The 13530-nt window shown below is 42.1% G+C and overlaps 1 protein-coding gene across 6 annotated transcripts in view; it reads left to right on the plus strand.

Annotated features, from left to right (window-relative positions):
* Nucleotides 1-13530, plus strand: part of FHIP1A (FHF complex subunit HOOK interacting protein 1A) — a 279678-nt gene that overhangs the window by 152881 nt on the left and 113267 nt on the right. For all 6 annotated transcript variants that reach the window (XM_047717642.1, XM_047717638.1, XM_047717644.1 and 3 more), the window contains one exon: nucleotides 10955-11581. In XM_047717642.1, the coding sequence (XP_047573598.1) occupies nucleotides 10955-11581 (627 nt within the window). The remainder of the gene's footprint in view (nucleotides 1-10954; nucleotides 11582-13530) is intronic.

Raw genomic sequence — 13530 nt, forward strand, 5'->3', positions numbered from 1 at the left:
CAGGAGTTTTCCAGATAATTAGAGCAATTATCTTTAAATTTGTACTTTTATAAGTTTTTTATTTGCTGGTTCCAAAGTGGGGTTGTGAACCCTAAGGGATGTGCCCTTTAGTCCATTGGGTATAGGAAGAGTATTTTAGAAGGCCGGTTTTTATCTTTAACTTTTGAAAATTTCTATTTTGGGTTTATTAAGTATGTAATATAGTCACATATTAGTATGTGTACATTTATTAATGTATCTAATAATTATTTGTGCTCATTTTTTTTAACTGGTAGGAGTGTGCAGTTAGACGTTTAATATTGAGAATACTTTCAGCCTCAGTCATTTCATTTGGCTGAAAAAGTCCATCATTCTAATTCGCATTCTTGGCTCTGGGCCCATTTTATTTATTTGTGTAAAAATACTTTTGTTGTAAGCATACCTGATGGGGAATCTGTGAGTGATCCGTTTAGTATTCTGCACCAGTCTTCAAAGACAGGAAATATCATCGACCTCTTGATTTTATGCAGATGGATCATTTGCCCTGTCAGATTCCACCCTGGGCAAGCTTTCTCCAAAGCTGCTGGAGTGTTGGAGAGTCTTACTTCAAGAATGTGTAAATACCCTTTCCCACTGGTGAAGGAGTAAATATTGGTTCCATAATCAGATTACTCATTTCCATATCCATTATGAATGACTTCAGCATCATCCAACATTTTGGGTGATCTGAAGCATGGCACCCTTTGTTGAGTACAGGAAAATACTGAGTTCAGGGTAAGGATAACTTTGTCAGAGGGAATAGTGTCCAGTTATTAAATACTTCTTTTCATAAAATGGGGGCACTCTTGGTCTTATTCCTCTTTCAGTCATTTCTTTAACTTGCTTACCTCTTTAGACTTGGTTTTTCCTTTTAAATAAATCTGCAAAGTTCCCGAAGTCTCTGTCTGCTTCCAAGAAAGGCTCTTTTGGTTACCTTTATGAATAAAAATACTGGTTCAAGAAATGCACGTGCATGTCAACACCATTATTATTAAATGGAGGTTTACTAACCCCAGCTATAGGTTCATCATTGTAGGCTGCACCAGTGGGACAGGGGGATGTGTCAGCCTTGGTCTGGGCTTTTAAAGAATGTATGTGCTAATTTGGATGACGAGGCCAGATACATTATTAGAAAATGAATAATAGTGATTATGGGAATTAAGTCAAAGGAAGGGACTATTATCTGTGAAAATGGCTTGGGAAATGGAGGAAGTGAGATTTGGCTAGCTTGACTATAGGAAAGGAAGGTTTGATAACAAAGGAAAAGAACGTTTTAGCGAAGAGGTATTGGGAAGGAATGCTCAGTGTTGGCTTTTTCCAGTGGTAAAAATAGAAAGGTGAAGACAAGGCAAAGTGGAGAGGCAGAGCTACATGTGGGGTAAGGCCCGGGACCTTCAGTTGATAGGAATAAATGATACTCACTGATCTGGAGGTTTATACATTAGCACTTGGCTGGGAGTCATTCAGGCTGGGGACGTATGTAGAATGGTCGAGAGGATTGGGGGAAGAATGAGCTAAAGTCTGACAGAAAATCCTGTGACTTGTGAGACAATAGCCCCTGGGTTCTCCTGAGGCAACCTAAGGAAGCCTGTAAGGCTGGCAAGAAATGTGGCCTAGTCAGAACTGGGTGACTGCATCGTATTTACTGAAGTGTCCTGTTAGCTGGCAGGCACAGTGTTATTTTTTTTGTTTAGTTTTTTTTTTTTTTTTTAATATGGCAAATTAGGGAAAATGAAGTCAACAGAAGTCTGTGGGTATCCGGAGTTCTTCTGTTTGTTAGTATACTTAAGTACAAATTCAGCTTAATTAACATATATTTGACAGGTTCTGTTCCACTGTTTACTAGTAGCTTCTGTTCCAGATCTTGACTTAACAAAGCAAACTTTGATGGAGGAGGATATCTGCTTGCCCACCTACACCTTGCTGTCTGTCAGAGACAGCTTTTTCTGCAACCTCCATCATCTAAGGCAGTCTGGGATTCTGGAGGCTCCCAGGCGTAGAGGCCTTGAACTAGTCGAGCACTTGAGTTTCCCAAGGGCTCCCTGGATTCAGGGAGCTCATGACATCCCCAGAAGGGTTCTCTAGTGGACATTCAGGAATAGTTATGTTCCTAACAGTGACTCCAGAGAATCAAGGCTACAGGAATCCTACAACCTGGTTGCTGGCCTGTGCTTCCTGTTGCTTTCTGAGATGCCATCTTGCGCTGGAAAGTTGTCAGAACAGTGAATCGAAAATCCGAATCTGCCTGTATCTTGTTTCTAGTTGGACACTTTAGTGGCCTCTGGGCACCTACAGGCCAGGATGTCACATAGGGTCTTGATTTTACTCCTTGTCTCTGATCTAGTCTTCAGAAATGCAATGTTACTTGGAGTTCCTAGCCACCCCCACTCCTAGGCAGTGCCTGGCATGCTAGTTCAGGCTTCTCTGCCTTAGGCATTTCCTCCTCTTCCTGTCTATAATATACCCCCCCCTGGCTAAATGCCTCTTTTTCTTAAGGACTCATTTGGGACATCATTTCTTCTAGGAAACCTTCTGTGTTCTCTTCTATATTTCCACTCTGTACTCCAACAACATCCCAAGTGTTTTTTCGCTGTCAGACCAACCACGTTTTATTAAAATTACATGTACAGTAGCTTCTTTCCAATCTCATTTTGAGTTCCTCATGATCAGAGACCATTTGTAGCTTACCTACATCTCCAGTGTCAAGAATATAGTAAGCCTATTGTAGATGTTCAATAAATCACCAAGAATATTGTAAGTCTATTGTAGATGTTCAATAAATTGTTGAACCAAGAGACAGGAAATATGAAGTACAACTTTAGAAGAGCTAGGTGACTTAGAAAACACCTTTGAACATGCACTCATATTAAAACATTCTGTAGTTTTCTAGTAGGATCTTTGGACTGGCATTTAAAAAAAAAAGATTTTATTTATTTATTTGACAGAGAGAGAGCACAGTTAGGGGGAGCAGACTCCCCGCTGGGCAGGGAGCTCCATGGGGGGCTCGATCCCAGGACTGCGGAATCATGACCTGAGCCAAAGGCAGACACTTAAGGGACTGAGCCACCCAGGCGCTCCGGGACTTACATTTAATGATGAACAATTTGGGGGAGTGAATGGATATTTAATTTTTCTAGTAGTCTCTAAGAACAGTTTATAGTCTAGTAGACTACTTTTTTATCTCTTGCTTTTGCTTCTTTGCTTCTTCTGAATGGAAGAGCAAACAAGAAGTAAGAAGCATTGGTCCAGCAGATAATAAGCTATTGAACTATATTTCCATGTAAATTAACCTGCCCCCACACTAGTTTTTTCCACAATGGCAGAGTTGTACTTTGTGAAGCTTCTTGCATTTTGCGCTATTCATCCTCTGTCTTCTCCTTTTAAGAATTGAATCAGTATTGGTTATATACTTAGTGGTATCTATTCTTAGTGCCAGGAAAACAGAGGTGATGGGTTAAAAATAAAATAAATTGGGGGACACCAGGTGGCTCAGTCAGTTAAGCATCCGACTCTTTTTTTTTTTTTTTTAAAGATTTTTTATTTATTTATTTGACAGAGAGAAATCACAAGTAGGCAGAGAGGCAGGCAGAGAGAGAGGAGGAAGCAGGCTCCCTGCTGAGCAGAAAGCCCGATGTGGGGCTTGAACCCAGGACCTGGGATCATGACCTGAGCCGAAGGCAGCGGCTTAACCCACTGAGCCACCCAGGCGCCCCAGCATCCGACTCTTGATTTTGGCTCAGGTCATGATCTCAGGGTCCTGGAATCGAGCCCCTCCTTGAGCTCCACGCTCAAGTCAAATAAAAATAAACAAATATTAAACAAAACAAAACAAGTGGAAATGCACATTTCTATGTGCTTCTGGTTGGTCAGTAGCCAAAAGCTTCTCCTCACCATCCTCAGCCTTCAAAAGTAAGTGGTTATACAGTTTTAAACCAAGAAAATGTCAGAGCTCAAATAGAGTAATGGCGGTAGACAAAGTAAAGCTAGTGGGTCTCACAGTCTTTTTCTTCTTGATGGGGGTGGGGATAGGAAAGGCAATGAGGTTAGTTAATTAAGTTAAATGTCTTCCCATAATAATGCAAAAATAGATAATATGTTTTAAGTATAGTATCTTTTTTTTCCTTAAATTTTTATTTATTTATTTGACAGAGAGAAAGTGAGAGAGGGAACACAAGCAGGGGAAGTGGGGGAGAAGGAGAAGCAGGCTTCCTGCAGAGCAGGGATCCTGATGTAGGGCAGGATCCCCGGACCCTGGGATCTTGACTTGAGCCAAAGGCAGATGCTTAATGACTGAGCCTCTCAGGTGGCCCTTAAGTACAGTATCTTGTATGCAGCTCCAAGTAGCCTGATTCTATTAAAGAAATATAGGGTACTGATAGTGGTTTTGAAATGTGCATTTCAGTCTGCCTCCGTGAAACCGATTCTCTCATTCTGTTCATCTTCGTTCTTTGGGTCTGTGCCTTGCCGTAGATTAACTGACAGCAATTAAATAAAGTCTTTGAGAGACGAAACATGGGGAAGTATTAGGGAATCCGATCTTCTTAATATCTTAGGTGATGTTTGTTAATATTTAAAAAAATTATATCTCAGCTTTTCAAGTAGCTCTAAAGTTGACAGTAGGAAGTAAAGCAGAACAAAAGCTATGTTTCTTTAGAGGGTCGAGGCATTAACTTGTGCTCCGATTGGACCTTGAAATGTTGAACCTGTGGAAATGTCAGCAACTCACCCTCTATACGCTCAGTGTAAGTCTGTTTTGGCCATGGAATGGAATATTATTGTAAGGGCTTATTCAGCCAGAGCAGCCCCACCCTGGTAGAACTGCCATTTTGTTGTAAGACTTAAATTGACCTTGCCCCCCCGGGGAACTTATTTAAAAGCAAGTTGGGGAAACCAGTCCCAAGTAACAAAGTCCAAGTACAAGGGTGGGTCAGGCCAGGTGGAGGTATTCAATCAGTGGGGGGGCGCATACTGTCTCCTAGCTACCAGGGAGTATGGGCCTCCGCCCTTTGGGAGCCATTTGGTGCCAATCCTAACCAAGGTGTGATAGGCTGGTTCAAATGTCTACTAGGGTAAATTGTAATTCAACTGGTCACCTAGCATCACTGTAGAGTTTCCATTATGTGTTACAATCTCATTGGCCACCTGTGTGTGGCCAGGCCCAACCACATGGCCTTTGCTCTATAAAAGTTAGTCTGGAAAGCAGGGAGGGGTCGTCCTCTCTATCGGGGCGGCCCCGACAGCTCTGTTTGACAGTCGGTCTGATTCCTGATGCTTGGCGCGAAATAAAACTTTCTTTGACCTTTGCTTTGTATCAGTCTCACTCCTTTAATCACGGACCCATTATTGGGGTACCCAATTTTGGGGGACCCAACATTATTACATAGATCATTACTCTTAAATCCTTTCCCTAATACATAAATTTAAAAAACATATCTAAGGAGTAGTTTATTATGTTATTTTATTGATTGATGTTCCTACTATGTTTCTTTGTTGCAGTAATGCTAGACCACCTCTGGTCCCAAGGAGGAATGGTGTGTACCTGTAGCGTCTGCTTTTCCCCAATTTATCCCAGATTTAGACATGCCTCTGGAGTTTGGGACTGGAGTGGAAATGAACCAAATTGTACAAGCACATGTATATTATTAGGCTGTTATCTTAATATAAAAAGAAACAACTCAGTAGATGTTTCTCATGGCAGTCAGTGTGCAAGGAGTACGCCAGATTGAAAGACATCGCTGTTAAGTAATGATTAAGGACTGGATGGAAACTTACTTTTGTTGTAGTTATTTGGTACATTAAGTGGAATTTGCCTTAAGATCGTAAAAGCCTGCCCTTCTTCTGTGTGGTGGAAAATGTTGCTTAGTAACTTGGTTTTTTCCACGATGCCACTTTAAATTAGCATTCCAAAGGATTTCAAAGTATGGGTTGTACTCATGTGACTTTCTTGAAATAATGAGGCTCTAACCAAAGCAGCATAAGTAGTCATTTCTTAATACGTGCATGTATGTAAGACACAAAACAATATTAAGATGGAGTCAGAGCTAAGCTGACAGATAAACACTCGTGTTTACCACAAAGAATAATCATTTGTTAGCTGGAGGAGTGATTATGTGGCTCTTTCATTCTGAAAGCATTTGAGCTTCCTATTTAGAATTTGTGAATATTGGAATTGAGACCTATTATTACTGACCGTCGGGGACCATCATTAGAGCTAAGGATAGGAGTAGCAGATAGCCTCAGTGAAAGAAAGATGCTCTTTGTTCATCTCATTTACCCGTAATAACGTTCCATTAACCTAAGTCAAATGACTTAGGTTAAAATGTAGCTCTATTGGTCAGATGGTAATTTGTGTACCATCATTTACACTATTGATTTTTTGGTGTGTTTGTTTCTTTTTAGAATTGTGATAATTTACATGAGGATCTCTATGTGATCCAGGCTCATGATTCACACACATATATACCAGCTTGTATTTGTTAAAGTTTGTGGACCAACAAATGCCAATAAATGCCGAAACGTTGACAATGCTATTTCCCAGATTAGCTGGCTTACTCAATGAGCTTGGGCTATTATTAGGGGCTGATTGCTTTATTCAATGGCATTTTCAGCCTAGAGAAGTGAACTTGTAAAGGAAATGTTTGCATAGCATGTTTTGCTTGCTTTCCCTCTCTTCCATCCTTGGGTCCCTCCAGCTCCCTTAGTAGTACTTTTTCCCCTGAACTAAATCCCGGAGGCAAAGTATATAGCCCAGAAGCCAGGGCTGGGAGACCGGTGGCAGGGTCGAGAGCCCAAGATAGAGGATCTCAGGGGAACGTGCTTGGCCTGGGGACGCCACTGGGAGCAGCATGGGACTGTGGATTTGTGGGACTAGAAGGTCAGAGCGGATCAACGCGTGACAGTAGGCAGCAGGCAGAAGTCAGCACACAGGAATCTCAGGGTTTGGTGGAAGTGATGTGAGAAGACAGCGCTAAAGGAAAGAATAAGGAAAAGTCCAGTCATATCAGGCATCTGTCTGCAGAAGTGGAGAGAACTGTGACACCAGCTGGGCAGCAAACTTGGGACATCAGAATTTCTTCGGCGTTTTAGTGCATGTTGTGCGCTAAGCAAGAAGCTTCTTAGACAGTCCCCGTCAGGCCCTAGGTATGGGCCCCAAGAACCCACTCAGAAAAGCAGGTCGTGGGTGTATCTGCCGGGAAGAGAAAAGGAGGTGGCCTGGGCGGGTCCTGACCCCTGAGGAGGGACGTTAAGGACATGTGTCAGCAGAGGCATAATTAGCACTTTGCTGAGCACTGGATTCCGTGACTCACAGGCCTTGGTGTAACACACCCTCTTCCTGGCAGTGAAACCACGCGGCCTGGGCTGGGAATGAGTGTGGGCTCCTAATATGTCTGCTCCATTCCACACGACCAATAAACCTTACATCTTCTGTGGGTTATCAAAGCTCTGCACTGGCATTTCTCTGCCTAGTAACCCAGAAGGCAGGGTTGACGAGGCTTATGCTATCAAGAGGGTAAAGATTCTTCAATTCCAAAGTGGCTCAGTTTGCCTTCTGTATAAAAACCTCAGTTCTCTCTCTCTCTCTCTCTCTTTTTTGCTATGACAAACCTTAAAAAAAAAGTAGGTCTTTTTGCAAAGAAATTACAGTATACAATACAGTATACAATAATATAAATGACAAATCTATGAGAAGAATGTACTTTGTGCCCATGTAAATAGTTTTGTATATCACTTACACACATTTAGGTATGTGAGAAACGCATGCATGTAGCCTAAGTACATATACACATGTGTAAATTTATATTGCTTAGGAATTTCTGAGAATTAGGAGACTTCAATTATGAATTGTTTTTAACTCAGTGTTTTGGTCCCTTTTAAAAGACATAGTACGAGATTACTATGTCTATTTTAATTTTTATTTATATTATGAAATTAGATCAGTTTACAGGGGAGAAGAACTCATTAACCTAAAAATCCCATTTATGTCTTTTCAGACTCCTTTCTGATCCTACGTCTATTTGTCAGTATATTTAGTTTTTAACTTAAATTGTTTCATATATACATTTGCGTGTAGTGATTTGATTCACTTTGTGTTTATTTTTAATAGCTTTATTGTATGGTGATGTAACATTTTCACTATGATCCTCTTATTATTGACTGACTGAGTCAATGGTGTTTTTATTTTTCATTATTGAAAATATCATTGGTGTGAACCTTTCTTAACAAATTATTTTTAGATTGTTTCCTTGGGGCATTTTCCCCAAAGTGAGATTACCAAGTCAAAGGGCAGGAGTAATATTATAGCTTCAGTTACAGATTGCCAAATTGTTTTCCAGAAAGATCGAGCTAATTTGTGTCACTACTAACAGTATATAAAGCACAGTTTCAATTTTCAACAGTTTAGACAGCCTGAGCACACATGAGAAGTATAATTACATTTCTACCCCTAGGCCTACCTGTATGTAGATAGCTCTCATAAGTAAACTCAGTATGTGGACTTTGAAATTAGGGCATTGATGAAGTATGTTACTAATTTATTCTTCAGAATGTGGAGCCTTGAAGGTAGAGCATTTGGGGCTGGGGAAAATGCGTATTGAGGTGGCCCCTTTGGGAAATGTGCGTTACTGTGGTCCCACACCAGAAACTGCCAAGGCCAGAGCAGAGGGAAAGGACAGCCAGGCCCCAGCATTTCTGCCAGTGAGGTCCTCAGGCCTCTGAGGAATTCTGGAGGACTTCTGGGAAGTTGGGGGAGGTGGGGAGGGGGTGAGTTCTGGAGTCTGGCATGCCTTGAAGGAGAGGGCTTGTCCAGTGGGTACACTGGGGCCACCGGTCCCTGAGCCCTGTTCCACCCAGGTAGCTGCTCACTGAAGGCCTTTCTCATTGGACATGCCAACTTGGGTGTTGGAGTGATTTTTTCCTTTGTGACAGCATTATTAATTTCATAATGCAGGTTGGTAGAGATGACAGATTCTGTGGAAATCTATTCATCCTGGATACACTTGCCTGGTCTATAAAGGCTCCTTTGCCTCATTTCTGACAGGGGAAAATCTCAGACCTTTTCCAGAGGAATAAATTTTTCTCATTGCTCATGCATGCTGACATAGCGTTGTACCTTTGCCAGCTTCCCCAGTGACTTGCAAAAATTCTATAACCTAAAAATAGGCCACGTAACAGCACGTTATAGAACTGGGCCAGGAGGGTACAGCAGAAGACACACATAATCCCTACAGCATGCAGTTCAGGAAGGCAGAAAGGACCAAAGATCAAGTCATTGATAAGGTTTTGCATTGTCTCAGATTATGTGTATACATTTTAAAGGAAGTAAACTGAATGGATCTTATCCTAGAAATTCCAAGTCATATGGTTGCATGGGAGTTGAGATGAAAAAATTGTTTTAATTTCTAGGTCCCAAGGTGGAAATAATCTTGATGGACAGAGAGAGGTAGGAAGCATTCAGTAGTCAGCAGAGAGAAACAACAGGGTTGTCACGTGACCTAACTGGGATTTATGTATATTTTTACCATCAACTGATTTTTTTCTTCTGGTGGTGAAATGTATATAACAAAGATTTCCGTCTTAACCTTTCTTAAGTTTCCAGTTCAGTGGCGTTAAACAACATATGCAACCATCACCACTATTTCCAAAACTTTTATTGCCTCCATCAGAGACTTGCTATGTTAGGGATTTATTTTGTAATTGGTCATGTCAGAAATTTTTCTGGTTTAAAAAAACGCAGAGTTCAAAACCTTCATTTTATTTTATTCGTTTTAGTTTCAGCATATGCCATTCTGCTAGGTATGTGTCCCACATTCATCAGTTTCCTTTCATCCAACCTAATCTTGCAGGCGTGATAGAAGAAGGTGCCCCTACAAATAGAAGGGGGAGAGATGTTCGGTCAAGGACATGTGAGGAGCTGTGTTCCCTGTTGGAACCTCCAAATCAACTCTGTAGAAGAACATGGGCAGACTTAAATTAGTTTTAATAAATTAGTCTTAAATAAATCTACTTATTTAATGTATTCTAAAATTAAAAAGCAATATTACATTCTTGACAGTTCAGAAAAAATTTGAGAACTTGTCATGCCTTTGAACACAAAAATTATTATTTTTCCATATTTCTTTTTTTTTTTTTTAAAGATTTTTTTAAATTTATTTGACAGATCACAAGTAGGCAGAGAGGCAGGCAGAGAGAGACAGGAGGAGGAGGCAGGCTCCCTGCTGAGCAGAGAGCCCGATGCAGGACTCGATCCCAGGACCCTGAGATCATGACCTGAGCCAAAGGCAGAGGCTTTAACCACTGAGCCACCCAGGCGCCCCTATTTTTCCATATTTCTTTTTGATTTTTTCTTCACATACATGTTTTTGATACAGTTGATAATGATGGATCTAACCATATATAAATGACTTTTCATCTATTATATCACTCACAGTTTTTCATTTTGCTTAGTGGTTTTTATAATAAAGGCTTATGAATGGATGTAACTTAATTTTTTTAAACATATGATCTTCTTTGACATTTAGGTTGCCAAAATTTATAACTATTATAAATGAACATCTTCAAACACATGCTTTCTATAGTTTAACCACTTCATCTTATCCTCATGAGAGAGGCAAACCCAGGATTCATAGTTATCTTTTTTTAAAAAGATTTTATTTATTTATTTGAGAGAGAGAGAGAACATGAGCAGGGGTGGGGAGTGGCAGAAGAGGCAGAGGGAGAAGCAGACTCCCTGTGGACTCGATCCCAGTACCCTGAGATCATGACCTGGGCCAAAGTCAGATGGTTAACCAACTGAGCCACTCAGACGCCCCTTCATAATTTACCTTATTGTGGGCCATGGCTCCTCATTTCCCATGAAGATATGACACAGTCAGTGGCAGTGCGTTTTTGTAATGATGGTAAACACGAGGTGGATGACAGATGTCTGCATTGGTTGCAGGTTGTGAAGATCTTAGAGAAGCACGACCCGTTGAAGAACACCCAGGCAAAATATGGGTCCATCCCTCCAGATGAGGCCAGTGCTGTACAGAATTATGTAGAACACATGCTCTTCTTGCTGATCGAAGAGCAAGCCAAGGATGCTGCGATGGGGCCAATTCTGGAATTTGTGGTCTCAGAGAACATCATGGAGAAGCTCTTCCTTTGGAGCCTGCGGAGGGAATTTACTGATGAGACTAAAATCGAGCAGCTCAAGATGTATGAGATGTTGGTCACCCAGTCCCACCAGCCTCTGCTGCACCACAAGCCCATCCTGAAGCCCCTGATGATGTTGCTGAGCTCTTGTTCGGGAACAGCCACCCCCACCGTGGAAGGGAAGCTGGTTGTCCTGCTCAATCAGCTTTGTTCCATCCTTGCCAAAGATCCCTCTATCCTGGAACTCTTCTTCCACACTAGTGAGGACCAAGGGGCCGCCAACTTCCTCATCTTCTCCCTTCTGATTCCCTTCATTCACCGAGAGGGGACAGTAGGTCAGCAGGCCCGGGATGCTTTGCTGTTCATCATGTCCCTGTCTGCCGAGAACAGCATGGTGGCCCATCACATTGTGGAGAACACCTACTTTTGTCCAGTAAGTCCCTCTCATTGGCGTGCTTTCCATCCACTCCCCTTTTCCTCTCTGGTGCTACTGGTAAATACTTTTTCTACTCCTTTCTTTTCATCAAGTTGTCCTTGGCACCTTCTAAGGGAAGATGTTTGCAGGAAATCTTTTGGAGGGAGCAGGGGAATCTAAGTTGAGACGCTATTTGGCTGAGCATTGTCAGCTCAAAATAAGCCAGCAGAGGAAACTATATGCATTACCATTTCTTGTGTCATTTCTGTTGGATTAGGAATGATTTTAGTTTTTTTCCAAGAGCGTATCCTGAGAGATCGGTGAAACCTGCACTTTCTGTATTCCTGCTTTTCAAGTCGATTTTGCACCTTACCTAGAATCATAGCATGCGGTGAGCCTGCTCAGCTGGTTTCACAAATTAATTTGTTTCTCAGCAAGATAATGACCATAATCGTAGATACAAAACACCGGTTCTATTTTTAAAAATAAACACATATTTACAGTTCGAGGGAGCAGGAAATCTGCTACTCTGTACAGTTTCCTGATCATCAGCCTGGTAAGAAAGAGAGCACAAGGTCCTTGGCAGACGTTACCATGCCCGGTGGTCCAACCATGGTCACAGGTCCACAAAGGAATGGGAGCCGTCTGAGACCCTGAAGATACTTCAGGGCTCTGATTAGTTTTTTTGTGTCAGTGTTGTCTTTAGAAGGGGGGGTTCGAGGGGCAGATTTATATCTTCTGATTTGTTGGAGATGTTGGGCAACAGCTCTTTTCATGTTCCCTGCTCAGTGAACACTGTCTATTCCATTGGCTTTTCTTTTATCATCACCTCATGTCACTCCTTGATAAACTATATCATCTTGAGTATGCCTGCTTCTGCTGGAATCTTAGGGCCTTTAATTAGTTTATTAACAGGCCAGCAAGTTGCCACAAGTAGATTAGATTCATTATTAACAAAGGCTGTATGGGTAGTTCTTGAATGGGGAGAGGGCAGTTGGGAATGTCTGTGGGGCATGCTTTGTCGTCACAGGGGCATGAGGTGGCCACGGAGGGAGGTCAGCTAGTGCTCAGTGGGCAGCGACCAGGGATGCTCCGTGTCTGGTAATTTGTGGAACAGTCTTGCACAGTAAAGAACAGACTTGCCCAAAATGCTCATAGCAACCCTAGTGAGTAATGCACTCTGTTTTGCTTTGAGGTTCAAAACCAGTAATCTTCTTTATGCTACTAAATTCTTTTTTTTTTTAAAAGATTTTATTTATTTATTTGACAGAGAGAGATCACAAGTAGACAGAGAGGCAGGCAGAGAGAGAGAGAGAGAGAGAGAGAGAGAGAGAGAAGCAGGTTCCCTGCTGAGCAGAGAGCCCGATGCGGGCCTCGATCCCAGGACCCTGAGATCATGACCTGAGCCGAAGGCAGCGGCTTAACCCACTGAGCCATCCAGGCACCCTATGCTACTAAATTCTTATTTTTACTGGTGAATATTTATTTTGGGCAAACAAATGGGTAAAAATTTTGAAAAGCAGAACTTCCGTTAAGAAATTCCAGGTACCGGGGCGCCTGGGTGGCTCAGTGGGTTGAGCCTCTACCTTCAGCTCAGGTCATGATCTCAGGGTCCTGGGATCAAGCCCGCATCGGGCTCTCTGCTCAGCGGGGAGCCTGCTTCCTCCTTTCTCTCTGCCTTCCTCTCTGCTTACTTGTGATCTCTGTCAAATAAATAAAATCTTAAAAAAAAAAAAAAAGAAATTCCAGGTATCATGCATCTCTTTTGGGTTCTGATGAGTAGAATTAGAAATTGTTGGGGCGCCTGGGTGGCTCAGTGGGTTAAGCCGCTGCCTTCGGCTCAGGTCATGATCCCAGGTCCTGGGTTCGAGCCCCACATCGGGCTTTCTGCTCAGCAGGGAGCCTGCTTCCTCCTCTCTCTCTGCCTGCCTCTCTGCTTACTTGTGATTTCTCTCTGTCAAATAAAT

This window comes from Lutra lutra, chromosome 2, assembly GCF_902655055.1.
Source record: "Lutra lutra chromosome 2, mLutLut1.2, whole genome shotgun sequence".
NCBI lineage: Eukaryota > Metazoa > Chordata > Mammalia > Carnivora > Mustelidae > Lutra > Lutra lutra.